We start from the raw sequence: 20,495 nt of genomic DNA on the forward strand, positions 1-20,495 counted from the left end.
ATTCATCCAAATATATATAGTGATAACATTCTTAGTTGCCAAATGGAGTTTAGAGCTCATAGCAAACAAAATGAAGGAATGCTCTGGAATGTAAAACCTGTGCCCAGTTAATCAATAGTAAGGATTATATAAATCTCTGGTTTTTGTACCATCCTTGGTTGGGGATGTATGGAGAGAGTTTGTGCAGAGCCAGGCATCTGCTACAATCAATATCCACTATGGTATCTTCTTGATCATTTAGGATTTCTGTTTCTTACCACTTGACTATCTGGAGTGAACCCTGGCAGCTTTTATCTTCTCGAAGAATTTTTAGGCACATGTCTGGAGGAAGAAAAACAATGCAGTTAACTGGTGTTTGCCAAGTTGATTTCCAGCTACCAAATATTGGCTGCTTCCGGACAAGTGGCTTCAAGTTCAACCTAACTGCTCTTCCGTTGGAACTCGGAAGTATTGTGCTTTTTCTATGTGTACATCTCACTATACGTATTTGCAAAGAGAGACAGAGACAAAGACAGAGAGAGCAGCTTCAAATCCACATTAAACTTCAATGTAAGGTAAAGGTAAAGGACCCGGGGACAGTTAAGTCCAGTCGAAGCTGACTACGGGGTTGCGGCACTCATCTTGCTTTCAGGCCGAGGGAGCTGGCGTTTGTCCACAGACAGCTTTCCAGGTCATGTGGCCAGCATGACTAAACTGCTTCTGGCACAACAGGACACCGTGATGGAAACCAGAGCACACGGAAACACCGTTTACCTTCCCACCACAGCGGTACCTATTTATCTACTTGCACCAGCGTGCTTTTGAACTGCTAGGTTGGCACGAGCTGGGACAGAGCAACGGGAGCTCAAGCCATCATGCAGATTCGTACCACCCACCTTCTGATCAGCAAGCCCAAGAGGCTAAGTGATTTAGACCACAGCGCCACCTGCGTCCCTAAACTTCAATGTGGATACGCCTGACATGTAATAACTCAAGAGCTCAATGAAAAAGAAAAGGCAAAGGCAGCAAAAGTTACCATCTAAATAGCAGGTTCCATAAGAGCTTTCTGGGAAGAGCCCTCGGAGGTAAGTTATGCAGGAGATTGAAACTGCTAGCAGCCTTTTCACCAAAACCATAGACTGCTGCTCAGTGGCAACTCTGTTTGGAAACAGAGACGTTTCCTGAAAATGATGAAAACATATTTCCTATTTGCTTTAGAAGACAAATAAATAAATTGGAGGTCTACATTTTCTTCTTGAAATAATACTACAAGTTTGCTTTGTACCTTCAAAGTTTTGGGCTTCTGCCCAATATGCAAGAGTTGAGCAGTAGCCATATTCGTTCAGTTAACTGTTTTGCAAGGAGTATTGGACCTACAAGAAGACAGATATGCCTGTGATAAGAAAGAGTTACTTCTAGGCAACCAGGGATTTTAGCTGTTCCCTGGCTGCCCCAATTTTAGACTCCAAATGATTACCATAAGTATGGCAGGCTAGCAAAAGTTTTTGAAGACCGTTAAGCTTTGGAGGCTGATTTTCAAGATTGACCTATGCCAGGGGTCAGCAAACAGTTTCAGACCTTGTGGGGGGCTGGACTATATTTTTTGGAGGAAGAAAAGAACAAATTCCTATGCCCCACAAATAACCCAGAGATGCATTTTAAATAAAAGCACCACCAAGAAGACCCTGTCACAGTTCACGGCTAAGTGGGCAAATGCCCATGATTAAGTCATGGTGTTGAAGGGGCTGAGTGTTTGACACAAATTAAGCACCACTATTAAGTGTGCATGCAGATTTGATACAAAATTTAGGGAGTGTGGGGAAGAGCATCACCTCTCCCCTGCCTTAGGAATTTCTCAAGAGTTCTCACCCACATTCGTACCTAAGGTTTTGAGTGGTGGCAAAAAATATGAGATCTGAACTTTTGACATGGCTGAGTGTTTTATCACGAGTGGCCAGAGGTTCTTGCTGTGAACATAAAAAATTCGCTTGTGTAATATCTTTCTTGAGCAGCATTCATTTAACTTCTGTCAGGAACTGAATGATCTGGGTGCCAGCGGCTCTATGGTCCCCCAATCATAGAATTGTAGAACTGTAGAGTTGGAAGGGATCCCAATGGTAATCTAGTCCAACCCCCTGCAATGCAGGAATCTTTTTGCCCAACCTGGGGCTCAAACCTGGAAGACTATACAATTCTTTATAATATTATTATGGTTCAAAGCAGTAACTGAACCAATTTCCAATACTCAGAAAATGTGATTCTCAGTAAGAAGTGAAGCTTTATGCTATTCACTATCCCTGCGTGCCACACTCATTAACTTTGTACAGTACTTATACTGAGTCACATAGACCATTAGTCTCCCTTCTTCTGTCCTAGTTTAAGGCAAAGGTCTTTTTCTAGCCTGCCATCTGAGTGCTTTTTATTCCAAGTATGTGTGTAACCGGGAATGAGGTAGGAGAAGAGGGAAATAACATTGTTCATTGCCTTGAGTAACATAGATGAAAGGTGCCGACTAAATTATAAATACAATTATTCTAACCAGTGGCATGTGAATAAAGGGCAGCAAAAACTATTACACACAATCAGGTAAGCCATAGCTGCTGAATATTGCGTAGGTCATGAGTAGGCAAACTAATGCCTGGGGGCCGGATCCAGCCCAACTGCCTTCTAAATCCGCCCCACGGACGAGACCTGGAATCAGCGTGTTTTTACATGAGTAGAATGTGTGCTTTTATTTAAAATGCATTTCTGGGTTATTTGTGGGACCTGCCTGGTGTTTTTACATGAGTAGAATGTGTGCTTTTATTTAAAATGCATCTTTGGATTATTTGTGGGGCCTGCCTGGTGTTTTTACATGAGTAGAATGTGTGCTTTTATTTAAAATGCATTTCTGGGTTATTTGTGGGACCTGCCTGGTGTTTTTACATGAGTAGAATGTGTGCTTTTATTTAAAATGCATCTTTGGATTATTTGTGGGGCATAGGAATTCATTCATTCCCCCCCCCAAAAAAAAATTTAGTCCGGCCCCCCACAAGGCCTGAGGGACAGTGGACTGACCCCCTGCTGAAAACGTTTGCTGACCCCTGATCCGGTGCATTTGAAGGCTGACAGATACTGTCCCTGGCAATTCTGGGTTGCACCAATGCTAGTCCTACTCGGAGCAGACCCACAGAGGGTTATTTATTTTTAATAAATGTGTATATACTCATAACAATATCCAAGTGGTTTCCAACAATTATAAATACACTGTATGTACCATACAATAGAGGGTGTGACTCATTTAAATCAATTAAATTCCACAGGTTTACCCTGAGCAGGACTTAAGTTGGACACAATCCCTGAAATGTTTAGCTGTGAGGTGAATTTCTCCCCAGAGGTTTTTTAACTGCTTTTGGAAGTTCTTTTTTTGTTTGTTTAGTCGTTAATTGTATTTTTTTATTAAAGAAGTGTTTGCCTCCCTGGGCTCATTTGCAATGAAGGGCGGGATTATAAATTTAAGAAATGAGTACTAAGCGATCCCTGGAACGCGTGAAGAGCAGCTGAAGTGTCCCTGAGCAAGTGCAGAGCGCATTTCCCTTGAGGATCAGATTAGAGAAGGGCTATTTTCAAACTGAGAAGAAACTGAACCTCTCCAGACCTCTAATTAGGCTGTGGGCTATCTCGAAGGTGGGGCAAGCAGTGGGGACATTTGTTTCCTTCTTTCCCTATATATCTGGGGGAGTTTTGCGACGGCGGGAGGGAAAGCCGCAATTTCCCTCAGACGGAGCTTCCCTTCAGGTCGAATAGAATCCTGCCCGCTTCCCGCCTAAATTCAACGGTCGACTCCGACGCTCTCCTCAGGTGGGCGCTGAATTTAGGCGGGAAACGGGTAGGATTCTATTCAGCCTGAGGGGGAAAAAACCTCCGTCTGAGGGAAAACCTCTGGCCGTTTAGTTTCATATTAAAGCATTAATCCGGGTTTAGTGCCTCAAAGCATCTATCTCCAAAGGCTGGGCTGGGGGAGACTCGCTGCCTGAAAACTTGGAGAGCGATTGCTGCCAGGGTTTGTGGACAATACTGAGCTCGATGGACCAAGGGGCAGCTTCCTATTTTCTTGCAAATAAAGTTGGCTCGGGTGGAGGGAGGGAATCTGCTTCGCCAGCTCCGCTGCTTCCTCCTCCTCCTCCTCCTCCAATCTTTCCCCGAAACCTTCAATAGGTGCCAGCCCTTTCCAAGGTCCCGTTCAGGCTCGTCGTGCCGGCTACTTGCGCAAGGGAAAGGGGTCCTTTGTTTTGTTACAAGCCCCAGTTCCCGCCTCCAGCCATGCCTCTGCTTCTAAACTGGTTTATGCAGGAGGCGTCGTAGTCCCTGTTTCGTATTCCGCCTTTACTGGAACCTCCTTTCCTGAACCTCTTTAGTCATGTTGTTGGTTTCATATTGAAACCATGTTGTTGGTTTCATATTGAAGCATGAATCCGGGTTCAGTGGCTAAAAAGCACCTATCTCCAGGCAAGGGCGAGGAGAGACTCCCTGCCTGAAAACCTGGCGAGCGATATCTGCCAGGGCTTGTTGACAATACAGTACCAATGGGCTGACTTAAGTTGTAGAAGGCAGCTTCCTTTTTTCGTGCAAATGAAGGTGAATCGGGTGGAGAGAGGGAGTCTGCTCCGCCAGCTCCGCTGTTTCCTTTTCCTCCTTTAGCCGGTTGGGGAAACCTTCAGATCGGTGCTTTGCAAGGTGTACCTATGAAGTCTCCTTTCGGCGTTGCTCGCCGGCCTGATCCTGCCGGCTGCTTGCGCAAGGGAAAGAGATCCATTTTTCTTTTCTTTTTTTATGCAAATCTCAGCCATGCCTCTGGGGCAATTGACCTCCTGGCCCGCAGAGGAGCTGTCTCTTTCTAAACTTGTTTATGCACGCAGGATCGCCCCCCTTTCGGCTTCCGCCTTTACTGAACTTTATAATCGTGTTGTTGGAAGGGGGAGGTGGCTCAAGGTGAAACAAACGCGCCCGCTAGGTTCTTTCTTCGGCCGCTTTTGGTTTGCTTTTGGGCTTTTGGCTTGTTTGTTTATTTATTTTGGAAAGTTGGCCATGTGGACGCATTGCAAGCCGAAGCTGTCAAACTGCGAAGTTTGGTTGGAAAGCTTAGGGCAAGCAGGGAATCAAAAGTGCAAAGCTTGGGGCAAAAGGCCAATCGCGTTTTCCAAAGGCTGGAATCAGCAAGCGGAGCCCATGGATCAACAATGCTCCTCACAACACCCAAGGGAGCTTTTTGCCAGGAAAGAAATTGGGGTCTTTTGTCAAGAGCAGCCTAGGATTGGAAATCCATATCTGGAAGATGCTTTTCTTCAGGATTACTTGAAATCACAGCTACCAACTGAGGTCTGTATTTTATATATCATATTCTATACATAGACACACAGATATATATTTAATGCATGCACACACGCACACACACACGCACACACACACACACACACACACACACACACACACACACAATGTTCTGTGACATCTAGAGACTCCTAGAATTGTAGAATTAGAAGGGACTCCAAGGGTAATCTCATCCAACCCCCTACAATGCAAGAATCTCAGCTCGTTTGCACAGACAATTTACATGGATTTGACTACTTCCTCTGATTTTTAAAAAAGCAAGACTGAGACTCTTAGGGCAGCACCCCATTCATCCAAATGTAGCAGCCTACACTGAATTCCAAAGCTGTCCTTGAATACCCTCCAATATTTCACAAATGGAAATAGAGACAGGTTAATAAAATTCCTGTTCCTATACCAAGGACCACTGCACAAGCCACCACTATCTTTTGCACATTGCTAAAGGTTCTGTTCTCTCACCTGTGTTAATTGACCCTACATAGGAAGGTACCTTCCACTGAATCAAACCAATTGGCCTATCTAGCTCAGTATATTTGACTGGCAACAGCTCTCCAGGGAACCTTTCCCAGCCCTACCTGGAGCCACCATTGGGGATTGAACTAGGGACCTTTTGTCTGCAAAGCAGATGCTCTTCCCCTGAGTTACAGAAAAGTATTTTGCCCTCCAGTGATTTAAAAGTCAGATGGGTGTTTGTTCTTTGCTTAAAAGTTATGCAAGAAGCCAGCAGTTTGCCCTGTTCCCAAGCTGCTGTCCACAGTTAAAAACAAACCTCGCTAGTTGAAGCAGGTATGTGCAGTTATGTATGTGCGGTAGTGGCACCCACCCTGTGGAACACCCTCCCTTCAGATGTGAAGGAAATAAGTAGCTATCCTATCTTTAAAAGACATCTGAAGGCAGCCCTGTTCAGGGAAGTTTTTAACATTTAACGCTGTATTGTTTTTAATACTTGATTGGGAGCCACCCAGAGTGGCTGGCAAACTCAGCCAGATGGGCGGGGTATAAATAATAAATAAAAATAATAATTATTATTAAGTAGTATATTTTTTAAGTGCAAGACAGTCTCCCAAGCCATGTCCTGGAGGAAAGTCCAAAAGTTCAGGCAGCGGGGTTGATTCTTCCTAACATAAGCACATTTCAAATAGCAGCAGTACATAATACTCAGTTTAAAAGGATCAGTACAAGAGACAGGTGAGGTCAAACAGGGAGCCCAATAATTTGTTTTATGTTCTGCTTGCTGTGATGTTCTGTTTTGTTTTGTTTTTATTTAATTTTATTTAATTTTTTTATTTTATTTTATTTTACTTTTTATTTATACATACATACATACATACATACATACATACCTGTACATACTTGTCCATCTGCCCACATTCTTTTACTTTGCAGGTGTTTGCTGACGTAAGTTTGGACCTTGAACAGTTTGGGGCTCGAGTGAAGGATGAAATTGATCTCCTGGGACGCGAGTGTGAGTTAAACCCTCCACAACTTAAGCAGTTCGATGCCTGGGGGCGGCGTGTGGATGAAATTATCACCTGCCCAGCCTGGAAGAGGATGAAGGAGATCTCGGCTGAGGAGGGGCTGATTGCTGAGGCTTATGAGAGGAGATACTCTAACTGGAGGTACAAATTTAGTTGACACTTTCTGACTCAGTTGGCCACACTTCAGGGCGGCGAACATGTCCATATACCTCCAGTGCCATTCAAAATGAAATGTCCCTACAGTGGGGATAGTGACACTTTCCTAGATGAAAGCACTCCCACAGCATGTAATGATTGGCCACCGATTTGGATGGCTTTAAAAGTCAGCAAGGCAAATTCATGTAAGGCTACTGTCAATGACTAGTAGCTATGATGGCTATGTTCTGCCTCCACTGTTGAAGGCAGTAAGCCTCTGAACCCCATTTGCTGGGAATTGGAAGTGGGAAGACTGCTGTTGTACTCATGTTCTGCTTGTGAGCTTCCCATTGAGGCATCTGGTTGGCCACTGTGAGAACAGAGTGCTGAACCTGATAGGCCTTTAGCCAAGCTCTTCTTCTGTTTTTGTGTAGCTATAATCCAACTGAGATCTCTCTATAGCAAATATATTTTTCCCTTGGCATTTCTAAATTCAGCAAGGCTTTGTTTCTCCTTCCACAGCCGCGTTCATCAGATTGCCAAACTGTACCTTTTTGCACCTTCTTCTGGTTTTTTTTCATGTCCTCTGGCCATGACTGATGGAGCAGCAAAAGTAATAGAGGTGAGATCACAAGTCAGTGCTCAGCAGGTAGATCACTATATTGCATTGCTCTGAATTAGACTAAGTTGGAGGTTCATTTTTGGAATGCTGCTACCAAAGTAAAACGCCGTACCCATAAGTTCCCCTTACCAAAAAACAAAACCCCTATCCACAACACTATTATTTAGAAACTTTGGAGAGCTGCTAGACTAATACTGAGGAAGGCTAATGGTCTGACTCTATATAAGACATATTCCTCAGTTCCCCAAGGCCTTCCCTAATAAGGCCAGATTGGAAGTTAGCAAAACTGGTGCATACGTGGCATCCTGGCTCTGCTTAGATCCAAAGTGAAGCATATCAGCCAGCTGTGCTGAAAACCCTTTTAGCCATTATCTCAGAGGCAGATCTTTGGCAGCACAACTGGTTCCACCATACTGGGCTCTGAGCCTACAGGGCACCATAGTGAACAGAGCAGAATGGAAGGCAAAGGCCGGGGGTGGGGCTCCAAATTTGGTCTTGCACAGGGCGCCACTGAAATTTAAAAGATCAAAGTCTAACCCTAACTATCTGGAGTTGTTGTGTAAGACCTCTGTGGGAAAGGTCCCTTGCCTGACTTTGCAGCCCACCCAGCCCTAGCCAGACTGTCATGGACTGGTTGGATGCAGAGGAGTGGTGGGAGGCAACAGGAAGGGAACCACCAGGCAGAGAAGGTTCAGAGCCAGGGCATTTGTGGTAGGACAATGATGCAGGGTCAGAGGAAAGTGTTGAAAGTTGAATAAGGAACAAGGTATAGTGAGCAGGAAGAGGCTGTGGTGGAGGGCAGCCAAGCCTCAGAGGTGTCAGAGGAATGGGGCCAGGAGACAGAAATGAGGGAGGCTGCTGAAGAATTCAGGGAGTCTCCCCCTCCGGCTGAGACCAGCTCTCCTCCCACCTGGTCTCCCAAAGCATGCAGTGGAATAAAGAGGGAGGAGCAATAAATGACAGGACAAAAGAGCTTTGGGCTGCTGTGGAAGGAACCAGGAGAGGAAATCCTGTTTGTTTTTCTTTCTCCCATCTGTTTCCTGCAACTCCCAACAGTCCTTAGGTATCCCCAAACCCCTCAAAGAAGTTTTTATCCACTTGACATCACGTGACCCTGCCAAATTCTGGACTTCTGGCCAGTGGATGACTGAACGCAGAGGGGGCTCTGATGTTGGTAAGTGTGCCCCAAAGTGGGAAGTCTGACACAGAGTGCAATACAAAATGCCTTAAGAAATGAGTAGTGGTGCAGCTAGATAATGTTATACCATCAGCCTAATGGTCTGTTGAGGCATGGAGAGAGGTCATTTAGATGGCCATGTGTATAACGTCTGTTGAGAAATGCACAATTAACACTTCTCCCAACACCTCTTCCATTCCATGCTTTTAACTGCTTCCACATTTCTAATGGAAAAGAAAAATAAACAAATCAAAAACAGTTTACCAACCTGGTAATAAGAAAGATAATACTGTTAAGCATGTGCAGTCTCACAGTTTAAAAATTCAATTAACTCACAGCACCACCATGACTTTATGAATAAAATTTGATAGTTTCTAATGCTTTCTCATGTGATTCTGTTAAACTTGAACTTGGTGCCATGACCTTTTCCCAAAGTTACTGAGGTGCCAGTTTCTTTTTTCGCTACACTGCTGAATGATAATGTTGCTTTTTCTTTAGCTTGAAGCCAGTGCTGGTTATTTGTGAAGATCATCAGCAGCTAAGACTGGGTGTTCTTTTCTTGCAGCTCGTGGCACAGAAACAGTAGCCCTGGAACTCCCTGATGGCAGCTACAGTCTCCATGGCTTGAAATGGTTTACTTCGGCCACCGATTCAGATATAACTTTGACACTGGCAAGGAGCATGACTGCTGATGGACAAATACAGCAGGTCAGATTCCTTACTGGGGAAACTGAAGGACCAGCTCACAAGCAGTAATCAGTAATGTGGAAGTGGGGTGAGAAACAGGGTCCTTCACTGGCCATTTTGACAGGCGTTGGGGCCACTTACCTGCCACTCACCTGACATCACATGATCCATTGGGCCTTGCTGTGTTAAACAGTTGATCAGCGCTTATAGCAAGACCCACTTTGGTCAGGAAAAGGGTGGTGGCTCAGCTGCACTAAGAAGCTCTGAGAACTCTGTAGCACAGCCAATCCCTTACAGGGCTTGTATCATCACCGAACAGCTGATCAGCACTGACAGCAAACCTTGTTTGCCAAGAAACTATCCAGCGTAGTACACTTTAAGGATCCTGATTGTTCCCTTACAGCCATGTCTTTACCTGCCACATACTCATTTCACATACGATGTCAGGTGAGGATCAGGTGGGCTTGGTTTGCAGAAAACAGCTTCACAGGCCAAAGAGAACCCTTGCCTGGCCTAATTTGGTTCACAGACTGGAGGTTTCCCATTGCTGCACTAATGTATTGCACAATGTATTCATTCTAGCTCCATTCTCCTTGTTACCAGTCAGTGTTTCTCATCTTTGCATTCTCGGCCACAGGGCTCCAAAGGTCTGTCTCTGTTCTACCTGAAGATGCGCGATGAGGAAGGGAAGCTGAATGGGATTGAGATACAACGGCTGAAAGACAAGCTGGGCACAAGGCAACTGCCGACTGCAGAGCTCCTCCTAAATGGAGCCAAGTCACTCAAGGTGAGCAAAAAGAAAAAGGTGTGGAGGAAAACTTCCTCCAAAGCTCACTTTCTACTTCCCTGGTATGAGACAAATGAAAGCAAGTTGCTCTGGAGTAGGGCAGCTCTCTGTGGATTTTGCCCATGCATGGAGCTGCCATGCAGCTGCAGAAGCAGACATCTAACAGCCAAAGCAGCATGGATGAGAATTTCTGCCTCCTTAGGAAGACCAAGTTACTAGCAAAAAAGAAACAGCATCAAACTGTTGAATAATGCCTTCTGGAGTACTATGGTACTCAGAGGAAGACTAAGAGCAGGCCAATGCACTCTGTGGCCGCTACCTTACAATCTCCTCACAGATGGGGAACCTCAGACCTGGAGGCCAAATGCGGTGCTCCAGGTCTCTCTATCTGGGCTTTAAAACACCCCAGGCCACACACCCCACTGGGCCTACTTTATACTCCAAGGGTTGTTTTTTTCTGGCCAGGGTGGAATGTGTCCTTGAACTCCAATTATGGCCTTTGTCTGGATGGAGAATAAAGAGGTGTGTGTGTTGAAAGTAGATTATTGTCCATGATCACTTTTGGTCCCATCCACCACTGGCATCCTCGAAAATTCGTTCCTTGGCCTTCATGCCCTTTCTGCTTTGGTTACGCAGATCCTTACCAAAGAATTGCATCAATCGTTGGTTAGCATGTTTCAGGTTTGTTTTGCTTACTGAGCTGCCCCCTCACAGCATTCCTGTTGTTTATACCCTATGAGCAGCTCTTCCTTTCCTAATGGCTAGATATGTATCTATGCAACTGTGCTGTGTGTATGTATTTCTTGACTGAAGAATATGTGCAGAGTTCCCACTGCTCTGCTTAGGAATTACGGGCAGGCGGAAAGGTTATTATAGGCTTTTATGCCCCAGGGAGAACATGAGAGAAAGCAAAGAGATTCCCTTTTTACTAAATTTCAATCCAGACCATGCTAATTAACCTTATTCTGGCTTTTTCTGCTTCATGCTTCCAGATCTCTGCAGAGGGCCGGGGTGTGGCTTCCATTGTAAACATGCTGACCATCACTAGGATCCACAATGTCATTGGTGCAGTTGCGTCCATGAGAAGGTAATTCATGTCCTCTTCCCTAAGACCTGCTGGGTGCTTGAGCTTAATTATGGCTCTTTGAATCATGCTGCTGTCTGAATAAGCATTAAAGTAAGATGAAGTTGGCTGTGAAAATGCTGTTAAGAAACTCCTGGTTTCCAAATTGTGGTAGTAAACTACAGTTTCCAGGATTCCTTTGGGAGAAACATGTACTTGCAGTGTATGGTACAGATGGTAACTTCCATGTTACTATCTCTCAAATAAAAGCACTACTTGTGAGCTACAATTAGCTACCTCAATCAGAAGTCTACACAGAGGAAGAATGAGGAACCTGAGACACTCCAGATGTTGTTAGACTACAGCTCCCATCATTTCTGACCATTGGCCATGCTGGCTGGGGCTGGTGCAAGTTGTAGTTCAGCAACATCTGGAAGGCCACAGGTTAGTCACTCCTCTCAACAGCTGTGGCCTTTGCGACCTTGGGGCATGTCTTCTCACATGTGACCTTTGCATTTAATTAGCTAAAAATTGCCTTCCATCTCCAGAGTGATCACCCTGGCAAGAGATTATGCCACCAAGAGGGAAGCCTTTGGAAAACCCCTGAAGGCTCACCCTTTGCACATGCAGACTTTGGCTCGAATGGAGGTGAGCATTCGGAGGTGCTGGTTTTGTTTGACCTTGACCCTTGAGGTCTTCCCCTGCCAACTACGAAGCACATGAGACTCCTCTCCACATTCACGTTCCTCTTGGTCGTGAGGTGAAAGTGGTCTTTTCTTTCTCCCTTGAAAAGCCCATAGAGCCAAAGGAGGAAGTTGGAAGAGTGAGGTTCTTTCTCACAACCTGTTTCAGCTCCACGTTCTTTTCAGACCTCAGATAAATTCTGTTGGATCCAGCAGCTCCCTTAGAAAAGCAAAATGCCTGTAGTTTTTCTCTGTCTCAAGGTGCAGTGGGAGCTTACCAGTGGGAGTGCAAAAAGAAGTGACCAGAGGTGGTGGCAATGGCTCTCCAGGATTTCAGGCAGGGAACCTGGATATATCAGGCACTGAACCAGGATTTCAGGCAGCCCTACCTGGATATGTCTGGCATCAGACTTGGGACCTAATGCATGCTAGGCAAATGCTCTACCATTAAGCTAAAATCCTTAAGACATAGGAAGCTGCCTTAAACTGAGTAAGACATCGTTTTCCATCTAGTTCATTACTGTCTACATTATCTGGCACTGGCTTTCCTGTGTTTCAGGCAGGGAACACTTCCAGCCCTACCTATCTATTCCAGGGATTGATCTTGGGACTTTCTGTATGCCAACCAGGTGTTCTGCCTCTCAGCTACCGCCCTTGCCCAATATGAAATCCTTGTTTCTGCTTATTTCTGATACTTGTTGTAAGAACATTGTGTGCTCCTCCACCCTGCCCCAATGATCCCACGCAGTCTTGCTCCTGCAGGTGCAAGCTCGAGGAGCATTCCTGCTGATGATGGAGATAGGGAAATTGCTTGGACTGGAAGAAACCAAGAAGGACACTGAACAAGACCAGCACATGCTTAGGCTGCTGACGCCTGTTGCCAAACTTTACACTGGGAAACAAGTACTGTTTCAAGGCCTAGAATTTGGTTTCATGGTTTAGTTACATATTGGGCTCTGAAGCAAAAAGGGAGGATCCACAGAGGAGCCAGATGCTAATTGTGGGGGAGAAGAGGAAAGGAAAGAACAAAACTTGGTAATTGTTTAATGGCCAAGTGGTTGTGAAATAGTAACACCCTGCCAGGGTAAGCGTATTCAAGAAATTGAACTACTATAAACATATTGGAATGATAGCTACTCCGATGTTTTCCTGGATGGGCTTCTGCCCTAAGGTGGTCCCTTAGCCTTGATCCTCTTTTCAACAAGCCTTTCCCATCCCCAGATTCTAGACAGTGCAAAGTGGGATAGTGCAAATGTGCCGCATTTGACCTCCCCACACCCCAGTCTGCTGACAGGTCTGTAATGCGCTTTAGGTGTATATGAAGTGGTCAGAGATGGGCAGAGACCAGGGGCAGATCTCTGGGTGTTCAAGGTTAATGGGAATGTGCACATACCACATGTCTTTGTTGCAGGCTGTTGCGGTTACCTCAGAAGGGCTGGAGTGTTTTGGAGGGCAGGGCTACATGGAAGATACAGGCCTGGCAGGAATTTTACGGGATGCCCAGGTATTAAGCCACACACCCACACCCTGCAATAAATGCATTTTTCTTAGCTTCTCCTTCTTTCAGCAGCTTATATCCTATAGCAATGCTGTTGAGGTAGAGCAGGGGACAAAAACTGGCTTCAGAATCTTGGTGGTGGCTCCATTATTTGGAATCTCCAGGGGCTTAGACATTGCTTGTCACAGTGGTCTAAGCTCACACTAGAATTAGTTATTTTCACTCTTCTTTCAGGTAAAAGTTCTGCAGTTCAAAAATGTACTCTCTGCATCTGTTTCTCCAGGATTAAGAATGCACCAGCTGTTGATAGAGAATGTCTTAGAAAGAGCAGCTTCAAACTGTGCCCCTACAGCTTGTAACTGGATTTACGCGCCAAATGCCAGGGACTTCAATTTAACGGCAGGTGTTAATCATGAGTTAGATACAATCCCTTAGTGCCAATGTTATTTCTTCAAAGATGAATATTTATAGTAAGCTGATAGACACAAACAGGCTATATTTGGGAGGGGCATTCAAAAATATTACTTGGAGGGCAATCCCTTCTCTATTGCAAAGCACATCCAGGAGACTGCATTTCATCAGAGAAGGGCTGGGGGCACGTGTCATCATTCCACTCTCACTTGTTTACAGCGGTCTTTTTTGGTGGCCGGGGGCGAGTGTGCACTGGGCGGGGGCCGGACATGCAGGGCCCAGAAAACCCAACATGCCAGGCTTTCCCTCACCGCCAACACTGCTAAGTGTACGTACATGGGGCATGGAGGGTTCACGGAGCCTGCGTGCTAGTTCATCCCTGGCCACCAGAATCAAGCGGGGTTACACCCCTGCCCACCCATGCAGGGAGAAGCCTGGCTGACCGACATGGCCCTTGGCTGGCAAATCCCCAACCCACCCTGACGCTGGCCAGGCAGACATTCAGCAAGGGGGCTGGGGACACAGCTGTCAGGCCAGGCCAGACTCCAGTGCTGATAACCCGCAGCAGCAGGCAAGTGGGACAGGAATCCCTGTGTTGCTCACACCCCCTAAAAATCATGCGCCTGCTGCTCTCCCCACTGCCCCATGCTATTCCCCTGCTTGTTAATATAGTCTGGATGGGAACATCACAGATGGTAGAAAGCAGCTGTCGGGAAAGAGCTCAGCATCCTCTGCTACCCATTTTCCAACTCAAAACCGTGCTGACCAGTGTATTTTGTGACCAGAAAGGGCAATTTGTTTTTCAGATTTCTACGTTTATTTTCTTCAGTCTTTGCCAGCTTGGTGCCCTCCAGTTGTTCTGGACTACAATTCTTAGCAGTCCCAGCCAGCACAGCCATAGAATGCTAGAGCTGGTGGGAGTTGTAGTCCAAAACATCTGGAGGGTGACAGATTGGCAGAGATTGATATATTGCAGAGATTTCAGGAGCGATATTTCATCTGGAGTGACATGCAGTTGTTCTTACTCTTCCATCTATTACTAGTCTAACATCTCAACTTTCCCTAACGTTTTAGATTTTGGTTCCTTCCCTTGTCATTTTGTTTGCTGTCCCACTTTTCTCTGACTCCCCGACAGGTGCTAACTATCTGGGAAGGAACAACCAATATCCTCTCTCTGGATGTTCTGCGCTCCCTAGTCAAGAGCCAAGGAAAAGTGCTGGATGCATTTTTCTCTACTGCCCAGGTGAGCATTCCTCAACAAGGACACATTACTGTTAATGCCACTGCTACAAATGTAATTCTAAACTATACCTATCTTCCAACCTGGTGCCTTCCTAATGGTTTTGACTGCAATTCCCAACAGCCATGGCCAACAGAGTTGTGCTGGCAGGGGCTGATGGCATGTGTGTTTGTGTGATTTTTTAAAATTTATATTCTATCCTTCCACCCAAAGGAGCCCAGTAAGCAAGGAAGCAATAAAACAATCAAACATCTTAAAAACCATTCCAGTACAGATGCAGACTGGGAAATATAGCCACTTAAAAGGCTTATTGAAAGAGGGAGGTCTTCAGCAGGTACCAAAAAGGCAACAGAAGTGGCACATAATCATTGACTGGGTATATAGGGGGTGAGATGAACGTTCAGGTACCGTGGTCCCAAGGTCTATAGGATTTTATACACCAAAGCCACTACATTGAATATAGCCTAGTTTGTGTAGGGCACCATGCTGGGGAAGGCTGCATTAAAACAATCTTAAGATTGCAGAAGGTGGAAAGGAGTGCATAAGCCACATCCATTCCTGTGCCCTCAGCTATGATGAAGAGATTGCAGCAGTTTGTCTGTGCTAGAGTGGTTTTCAAAGAGACAAAGCTCAAATATCATGAATATAAAGATGAATGGTTGTTTTCTAGAGTTTGTGAATAGACATGTGTGTATTAGGGGCCAAAGTATTTAAGAAATCACTGTACTTTTTAACCATCATGCTGGCTGGGGCTAACAGGAGTTATAGTCCGAAAGGCAGAGGGCAACAGGTTGAGGAGCAGGCCACTATTAAGAGGTGACAAAAACATCTAGCATAGATGGCTTGATTCTTAGCCATGCTGTCAAATGGAAGGTTATACCAGCTGCACTTATACACTGCAGCCGACACACTAAAATGTCATGAAACACAGTTTGGAAAGCTCTGACTCAAGGTTTAATGTATTTGATCCCGGCTGTATTTTTGTATTTCATTCCATCTAACATCATGTGTGTTTATTCTATGACATGGGAGGGGGACATGACCCTCCAGATGTGATTGGGAAGCTGCAACATGGGATTTGGAGTCTCCATCAGCTAGCTGGCATGGGCACTATGTATTCAGGAATGATAGGTATAGTCTAAAAATAGCTGGAGGACTACAGACTCCCCTCCCTCCCCATTGCACTATGTGATAACGCTTATGCATGTGATAAAGCGGACTCAAGTTCTTAAAAGTTTATGTCATACTGACAACTGTAAATCCTTTAAGGTACCCGAAGCCTCTTTCTAGTTCAGATCAACATACTTGTCCGGAGAAAAAGGTAAACTTTGGTTCAGATTTGCTAACAGCTGAAAAGATGGTTTAGATTGGACAGCAGTACTGGCTGTTTCGAGAAACACTGATTACCATATGATTGATTTCCTTGCAGGCCAGGTTGAAGGTGGCGCTTAGCGTCTCTGAACTGGAAATTTCTGTGCAAATAGTTCAAAATGCTCTCCACAAACTCAAACAGTTCACTCAGAAAATAACCTTAAAGGGGGAAGCCGGGATGCAGCTGTCTGCAAGAGACTTTGCCTATGCTCTGGCACGGATCTATGGAGGTAATGAAAAATGCTGTTAAATAATCACTTTGCCAGCTTACTACGGAATGATGTAGAATTCAGTGCAGTAGGCTGAAGCTTATGATCACTGGGCATTTCTGGGTGATCTTCCAACCCAACTCTGCACTGCGAGTCGCTGACCAATGATTAAAAAGTGGCATTTTTTTGACTGGATGCACAGCCACGTAGCAAGTGACTCATCTCAGGCAGGAGTAAAATGTCTTAATGTAAAAGATGCAAGAAATTTACTTTGGGATAGGGAGAAGAAATCCATAATTGAAAAACAGCTGTTTCCAATACCGTGACAATCAAAAGAGGATTTTTGACAGGCACAAAATGTGTTCTAGTTCCTGATACAAAGGAGAGTCTGGCTCCCTCAGTACAACTAACATCATATGGCACATAGCAGTACACAAGAGGGCAGCACCAAATCAGTGGACATCAAAAAGATTTAAGTTACCAGCACAGAACTGAATTTCTTGGAAAGCCAGCACATCAAGCTGGAATAGTTTATTTTCATTGAGGCAATTGTTCCTAAGAACATGTCTCGGAATTCTTCAGAAGATGCTGGATGCACAATCTCCTGTCTGTGTGAACTGCTGTCGTTTTAAGCAAGCAGGCTGCCAGTGATCAGTGTAATTTCAGAGAAGCCAATGGCCAGATCACCTTTCCTTGTTGCTCCCAATCACTGCCATTATCTGTTCCACCACCTGTGACTACCTGATCTATTGACTACTTCCTCAGGCATACACCCATCTGGAAACGTTATCTTCATTACCTTCTAGTTTAAATCCCATTTTTCAGCTTTTGCCTCTGGAATTAAGTGTGGCAAAGACAAAACACCCAGCAGGGGTGGGAAAGAGATGGCACTAGATCTTTGGACTGCTGTTACTTTAGTGGCATTAGGTGTATACGGGGGGTGAGGGGATATTCACAGACTAGTCTGTATGCCACAAAGGCCCACCATGGGCCAGAATGACTCACGTATGACTGGCTGATTTCTGGCAGAGGCATGGGGAACTTTTTTCAGTTAGAGGGTTGCATACCATTCAGGGAAACATTTCAGGGACCACAGACCTGTGATGCGTAAGGCCCAAACCCAAAGTGGTGGAGAAATAAATGTAAATTTTATCTTTTACAATAGACTAGCTTCTATGCACCCCTGTCCTCCAGCAAGCAGCATTATTAGAGCTCAAGGGAATACTCCAGCCAGCCTAAACAGGCAAATAGGATATGACAGAAGGGTGGTGAGGGGTGGGTCTAGGGAGAGTCTTAAGGGCCAGGTTAAGTGGTGCTTGAGGGCCATATTTTACCCCTGAACCTGAGGTTTCCCTCCTTGCTGTAGCAGAATAATGTTACTTGGACGATAGGTCAGTAATATTAACCACCTATGTATTTGCTTTATATAGGAGTTCTCCTGCTGGAATATGCTGCCAGGCCGAATGCTTCAGCCACAGACATCTATACTGCTCAGAGGTATTTAATAAGCTTAGTCCATCCTCCAAAGCAATTTCTAAGATGGCACAGGCATATTCATATTTTTAACTGCTTACGAAAGGGGGGCAGTCCTGGAATGCTGAAAGTCAGTGCAGCTGTCAAGGCTGAAGAGAAACAGTTTAGATCGGAGAACCTCTCATACGGCTCTAGAGCGCCAGGCTGTATGCATGTAGGGAAGCGAGAAAGGGACATACTGAGAGGACAGAACTGTGTGATATTGGTGGGAAGCGGTCAACTCTCACATAAGCATTTCAGAGTGGTCAAATCTATCCAGTAAACTGTTTGGTTTTCTAATGGGACCACACGTGCCTTGTGAACATTAGGCTCCTGAATATGGGTGGCAGAGCAGATGGTCACAAATCTCTTCACTAAATATAAATATTAAATGTTGATGCTTATGGCGAAGAGATAGTATTTAGTTTCCAACATACATCAGGGCAGTTTCTTGCAAACCTTTAGCCAGGTGGGAAATCTATGGCCCGCCATAAGTTGTTGAACTAGAACTCCCATCAGCCTTGATGATTGGCCACGCTGACTGAGGCTGATGGGAGATGTAGCTCAGCAACACCTGGAGGGCCAAGGGTTCACCACCTCTGCTTAATGCAGTTGGAGAATCATTGATGGGTTTAAAGTTTAAAACCAGATTTCCAGTTTAAATCAGTTGTACACAAAGGGCTTTGCTGCAACTCTTACAGATGGTGTCACCAAGACATGTGTCCTGTGGACAGTGAAGACAAAGCTGGGTCTTATAGCACTGGAGCAGCTTCTCTGGATACTTCCTTGGTTTATGACAAACACCCAGTTCTGAAAGGAAGACTGTAAGAAGGAAGGCAGAAGAGATGCCATGCTCTATCCTGGAATAAAGAAGTTAGTGGGGATAGAGACAGTTCTGATACAATAAAAAAGGTATTGCTTTACCCTGAAGTAAGCTGGCAAAGACTGCAGTAAATAAAAGTAGAAATTTGAGAAACAAACAGCCTTTGTCACAAAACACTGCATTCAACTGTGTGCATTCAAATCTTTTCAGTTCTTAATTTTTAACAGCCATGAGGATATAGAAAGAAGTGTATGAGCCCAAGTCTCGATGCAATCCATGGCTGCAAATCACAGTTGAATAGATCCCCAAGTTACTCTTTGTGCCTCTACCTTAATGACACACAGGTATGTTATGACCACTCAGCATAATCAACTTCTAGCTCATTATGGAATACAAAGCAAACCTGACCTGTAAGGACAGTGGCATTGTGTCAAAAAGTTTGGAATGTGGCTCCTCCATCGGACACCTGCTTAGCTCCCAGTTACATTTCATGTACACTTGTCAAGAAACACACAAAAAGATATTAACAGGGCTAAATGACATAGGTTACAAAGCAGTGTGTGTGTTTGAGTGTGTGCGTGTGTGTGCGTGTGCGCGTGTGTGTCCCAACTACTAAGTTCTGAAGGCTCTGTCTTTGCCCATATAACTGCTGCAAACCAAAAAGACCCCATTTAAGCCCTAGGAACCTTTCCAATTTGCAGGCACTTAGGCTGCATCCCCAAAAGCTGTAGGTGGTTTCAGAAGAAAATCCATGGAATTTATTAGATGGAAAGCCATTTTATCCAGCCAGATGGGTGTTAGCTGCTCCTAATGAACCACAAGGGAATCCAAGGATCGGCAGCTCCAAGTAGCCACACCACACAGACCAAAGACTACAGGCCAAATGTTCATATGAAGTCTCACCCACTTGCAAAATGGTTTACACAGGAACGTCTTTCCAGAGAGTGTGATGGAGCTCTCAGAGGGGATGACAGAGAAGGCTATAAACATGGAGATTCTTGCCAAAACAGATCAGATGAAAGAAAAGTGCTAGGAAGAACTCTAGTTTTATTGTGGGATACTTAGCTGGGCTGCTTAAAGGGAGTAAGGAGAAAGAAATTTGTAGCAGATTTATATGGTAAACTGGGAAATTTATATGGTAAGCTGGGAGCGCAGGAAAAGTCATTTAATGCTGTAGATCAGCGGTTCTCAACCTGTGGGTCCCCAGATGTTGGACTACAACTCCCATCATCCCTGAGCTCTGGCCTTGCTAGCTAGGGGTGATGGGAGTTGTAGTTCAACAACATCTAGGGACCCACAGTTTGAGAAAGGCTGCTGTAGATCCTACCTACTGCCTGCCACTGAGGTAGTGAACACACCTCAAGCAGAATACCCAATTGGTGATGCAGTGTTCTCTTCTTGTGTGAGTAATGAGGGATGTAGCTGTGTAGTACACCGGTGTCTCTCATAG

At 45.1% G+C, this 20,495-nt stretch overlaps 2 protein-coding genes across 16 annotated transcripts in view; one reads left to right on the forward strand and one right to left on the reverse strand.

Annotated features, from left to right (window-relative positions):
• Positions 1-4,809, reverse strand: part of HORMAD2 (HORMA domain containing 2) — a 29,369-nt gene extending 24,560 nt beyond the window's left edge. For 6 of the 14 annotated variants that reach the window (XM_028709138.2, XM_028709133.2, XM_028709132.2 and 3 more), the window contains exons 1-4: positions 3,617-3,743; positions 1,265-1,352; positions 1,016-1,160; positions 258-321 (exon numbers count right to left, since the gene is read on the reverse strand). In XM_028709138.2, the coding sequence (XP_028564971.1) occupies positions 258-321; positions 1,016-1,160; positions 1,265-1,315 (260 nt within the window). In that variant the 5' untranslated portion in view covers positions 1,316-1,352; positions 3,617-3,743. Of the gene's footprint in view, positions 1-257; positions 322-1,015; positions 1,161-1,264; positions 1,353-3,488; positions 3,518-3,616; positions 3,744-4,167; positions 4,395-4,457; positions 4,518-4,542; positions 4,666-4,701 lie in introns of those variants that run through there. The other 8 variants (XM_028709137.2, XM_028709136.2, XM_028709126.2 and 5 more) reach the window with 7 other exon arrangements.
• On the forward strand, positions 4,698-19,202 carry LOC114586129 (acyl-CoA dehydrogenase family member 11-like). Of its 2 annotated transcripts, XM_077920183.1 has the most exons (15): positions 4,698-5,337; positions 6,736-6,968; positions 7,485-7,584; positions 8,641-8,758; positions 9,327-9,469; positions 10,086-10,235; positions 11,228-11,322; positions 11,847-11,946; positions 12,744-12,884; positions 13,393-13,485; positions 13,714-13,878; positions 15,026-15,133; positions 16,560-16,731; positions 18,141-18,207; positions 18,924-19,202. In XM_077920183.1, exons 1-15 carry the CDS (start codon positions 4,792-4,794, stop codon positions 19,048-19,050), a joined length of 2,358 nt encoding a protein of 785 aa, XP_077776309.1. In that variant the 5' UTR covers positions 4,698-4,791; the 3' UTR covers positions 19,051-19,202. The 2 variants fall into 2 exon arrangements, with proteins under 2 accessions (XP_077776309.1, XP_077776310.1); XM_077920184.1 differs by lacking the exon at positions 13,714-13,878 and having other exon boundaries at positions 4,704-5,337.
• The last annotated feature ends 1,293 nt before the right edge of the window (positions 19,203-20,495 follow it).

The sequence above is a fragment of the Podarcis muralis genome, chromosome 16 (assembly GCF_964188315.1).
Source record: "Podarcis muralis chromosome 16, rPodMur119.hap1.1, whole genome shotgun sequence".
NCBI lineage: Eukaryota > Metazoa > Chordata > Lepidosauria > Squamata > Lacertidae > Podarcis > Podarcis muralis.

What these genes read in the sequence shown, in the direction of transcription:
- LOC114586129 (XM_077920183.1), top strand. Translation starts at nt 4,792, where the DNA reads ATGCAAATCTCAGCCATGCCTCTGGGGCAATTGACCTCCTGGCCCGCA. An exon ending in AGGAGATACTCTAACTGGAG is followed by an intron (nt 6,969 to 7,484) that starts GTACAAATTTAG and finishes CTCCTTCCACAG; the next exon opens with CCGCGTTCATCAGATTGCCA. An exon ending in TCTGGCACGGATCTATGGAG is followed by an intron (nt 16,732 to 18,140) that starts GTAATGAAAAAT and finishes TGCTTTATATAG; the next exon opens with GAGTTCTCCTGCTGGAATAT.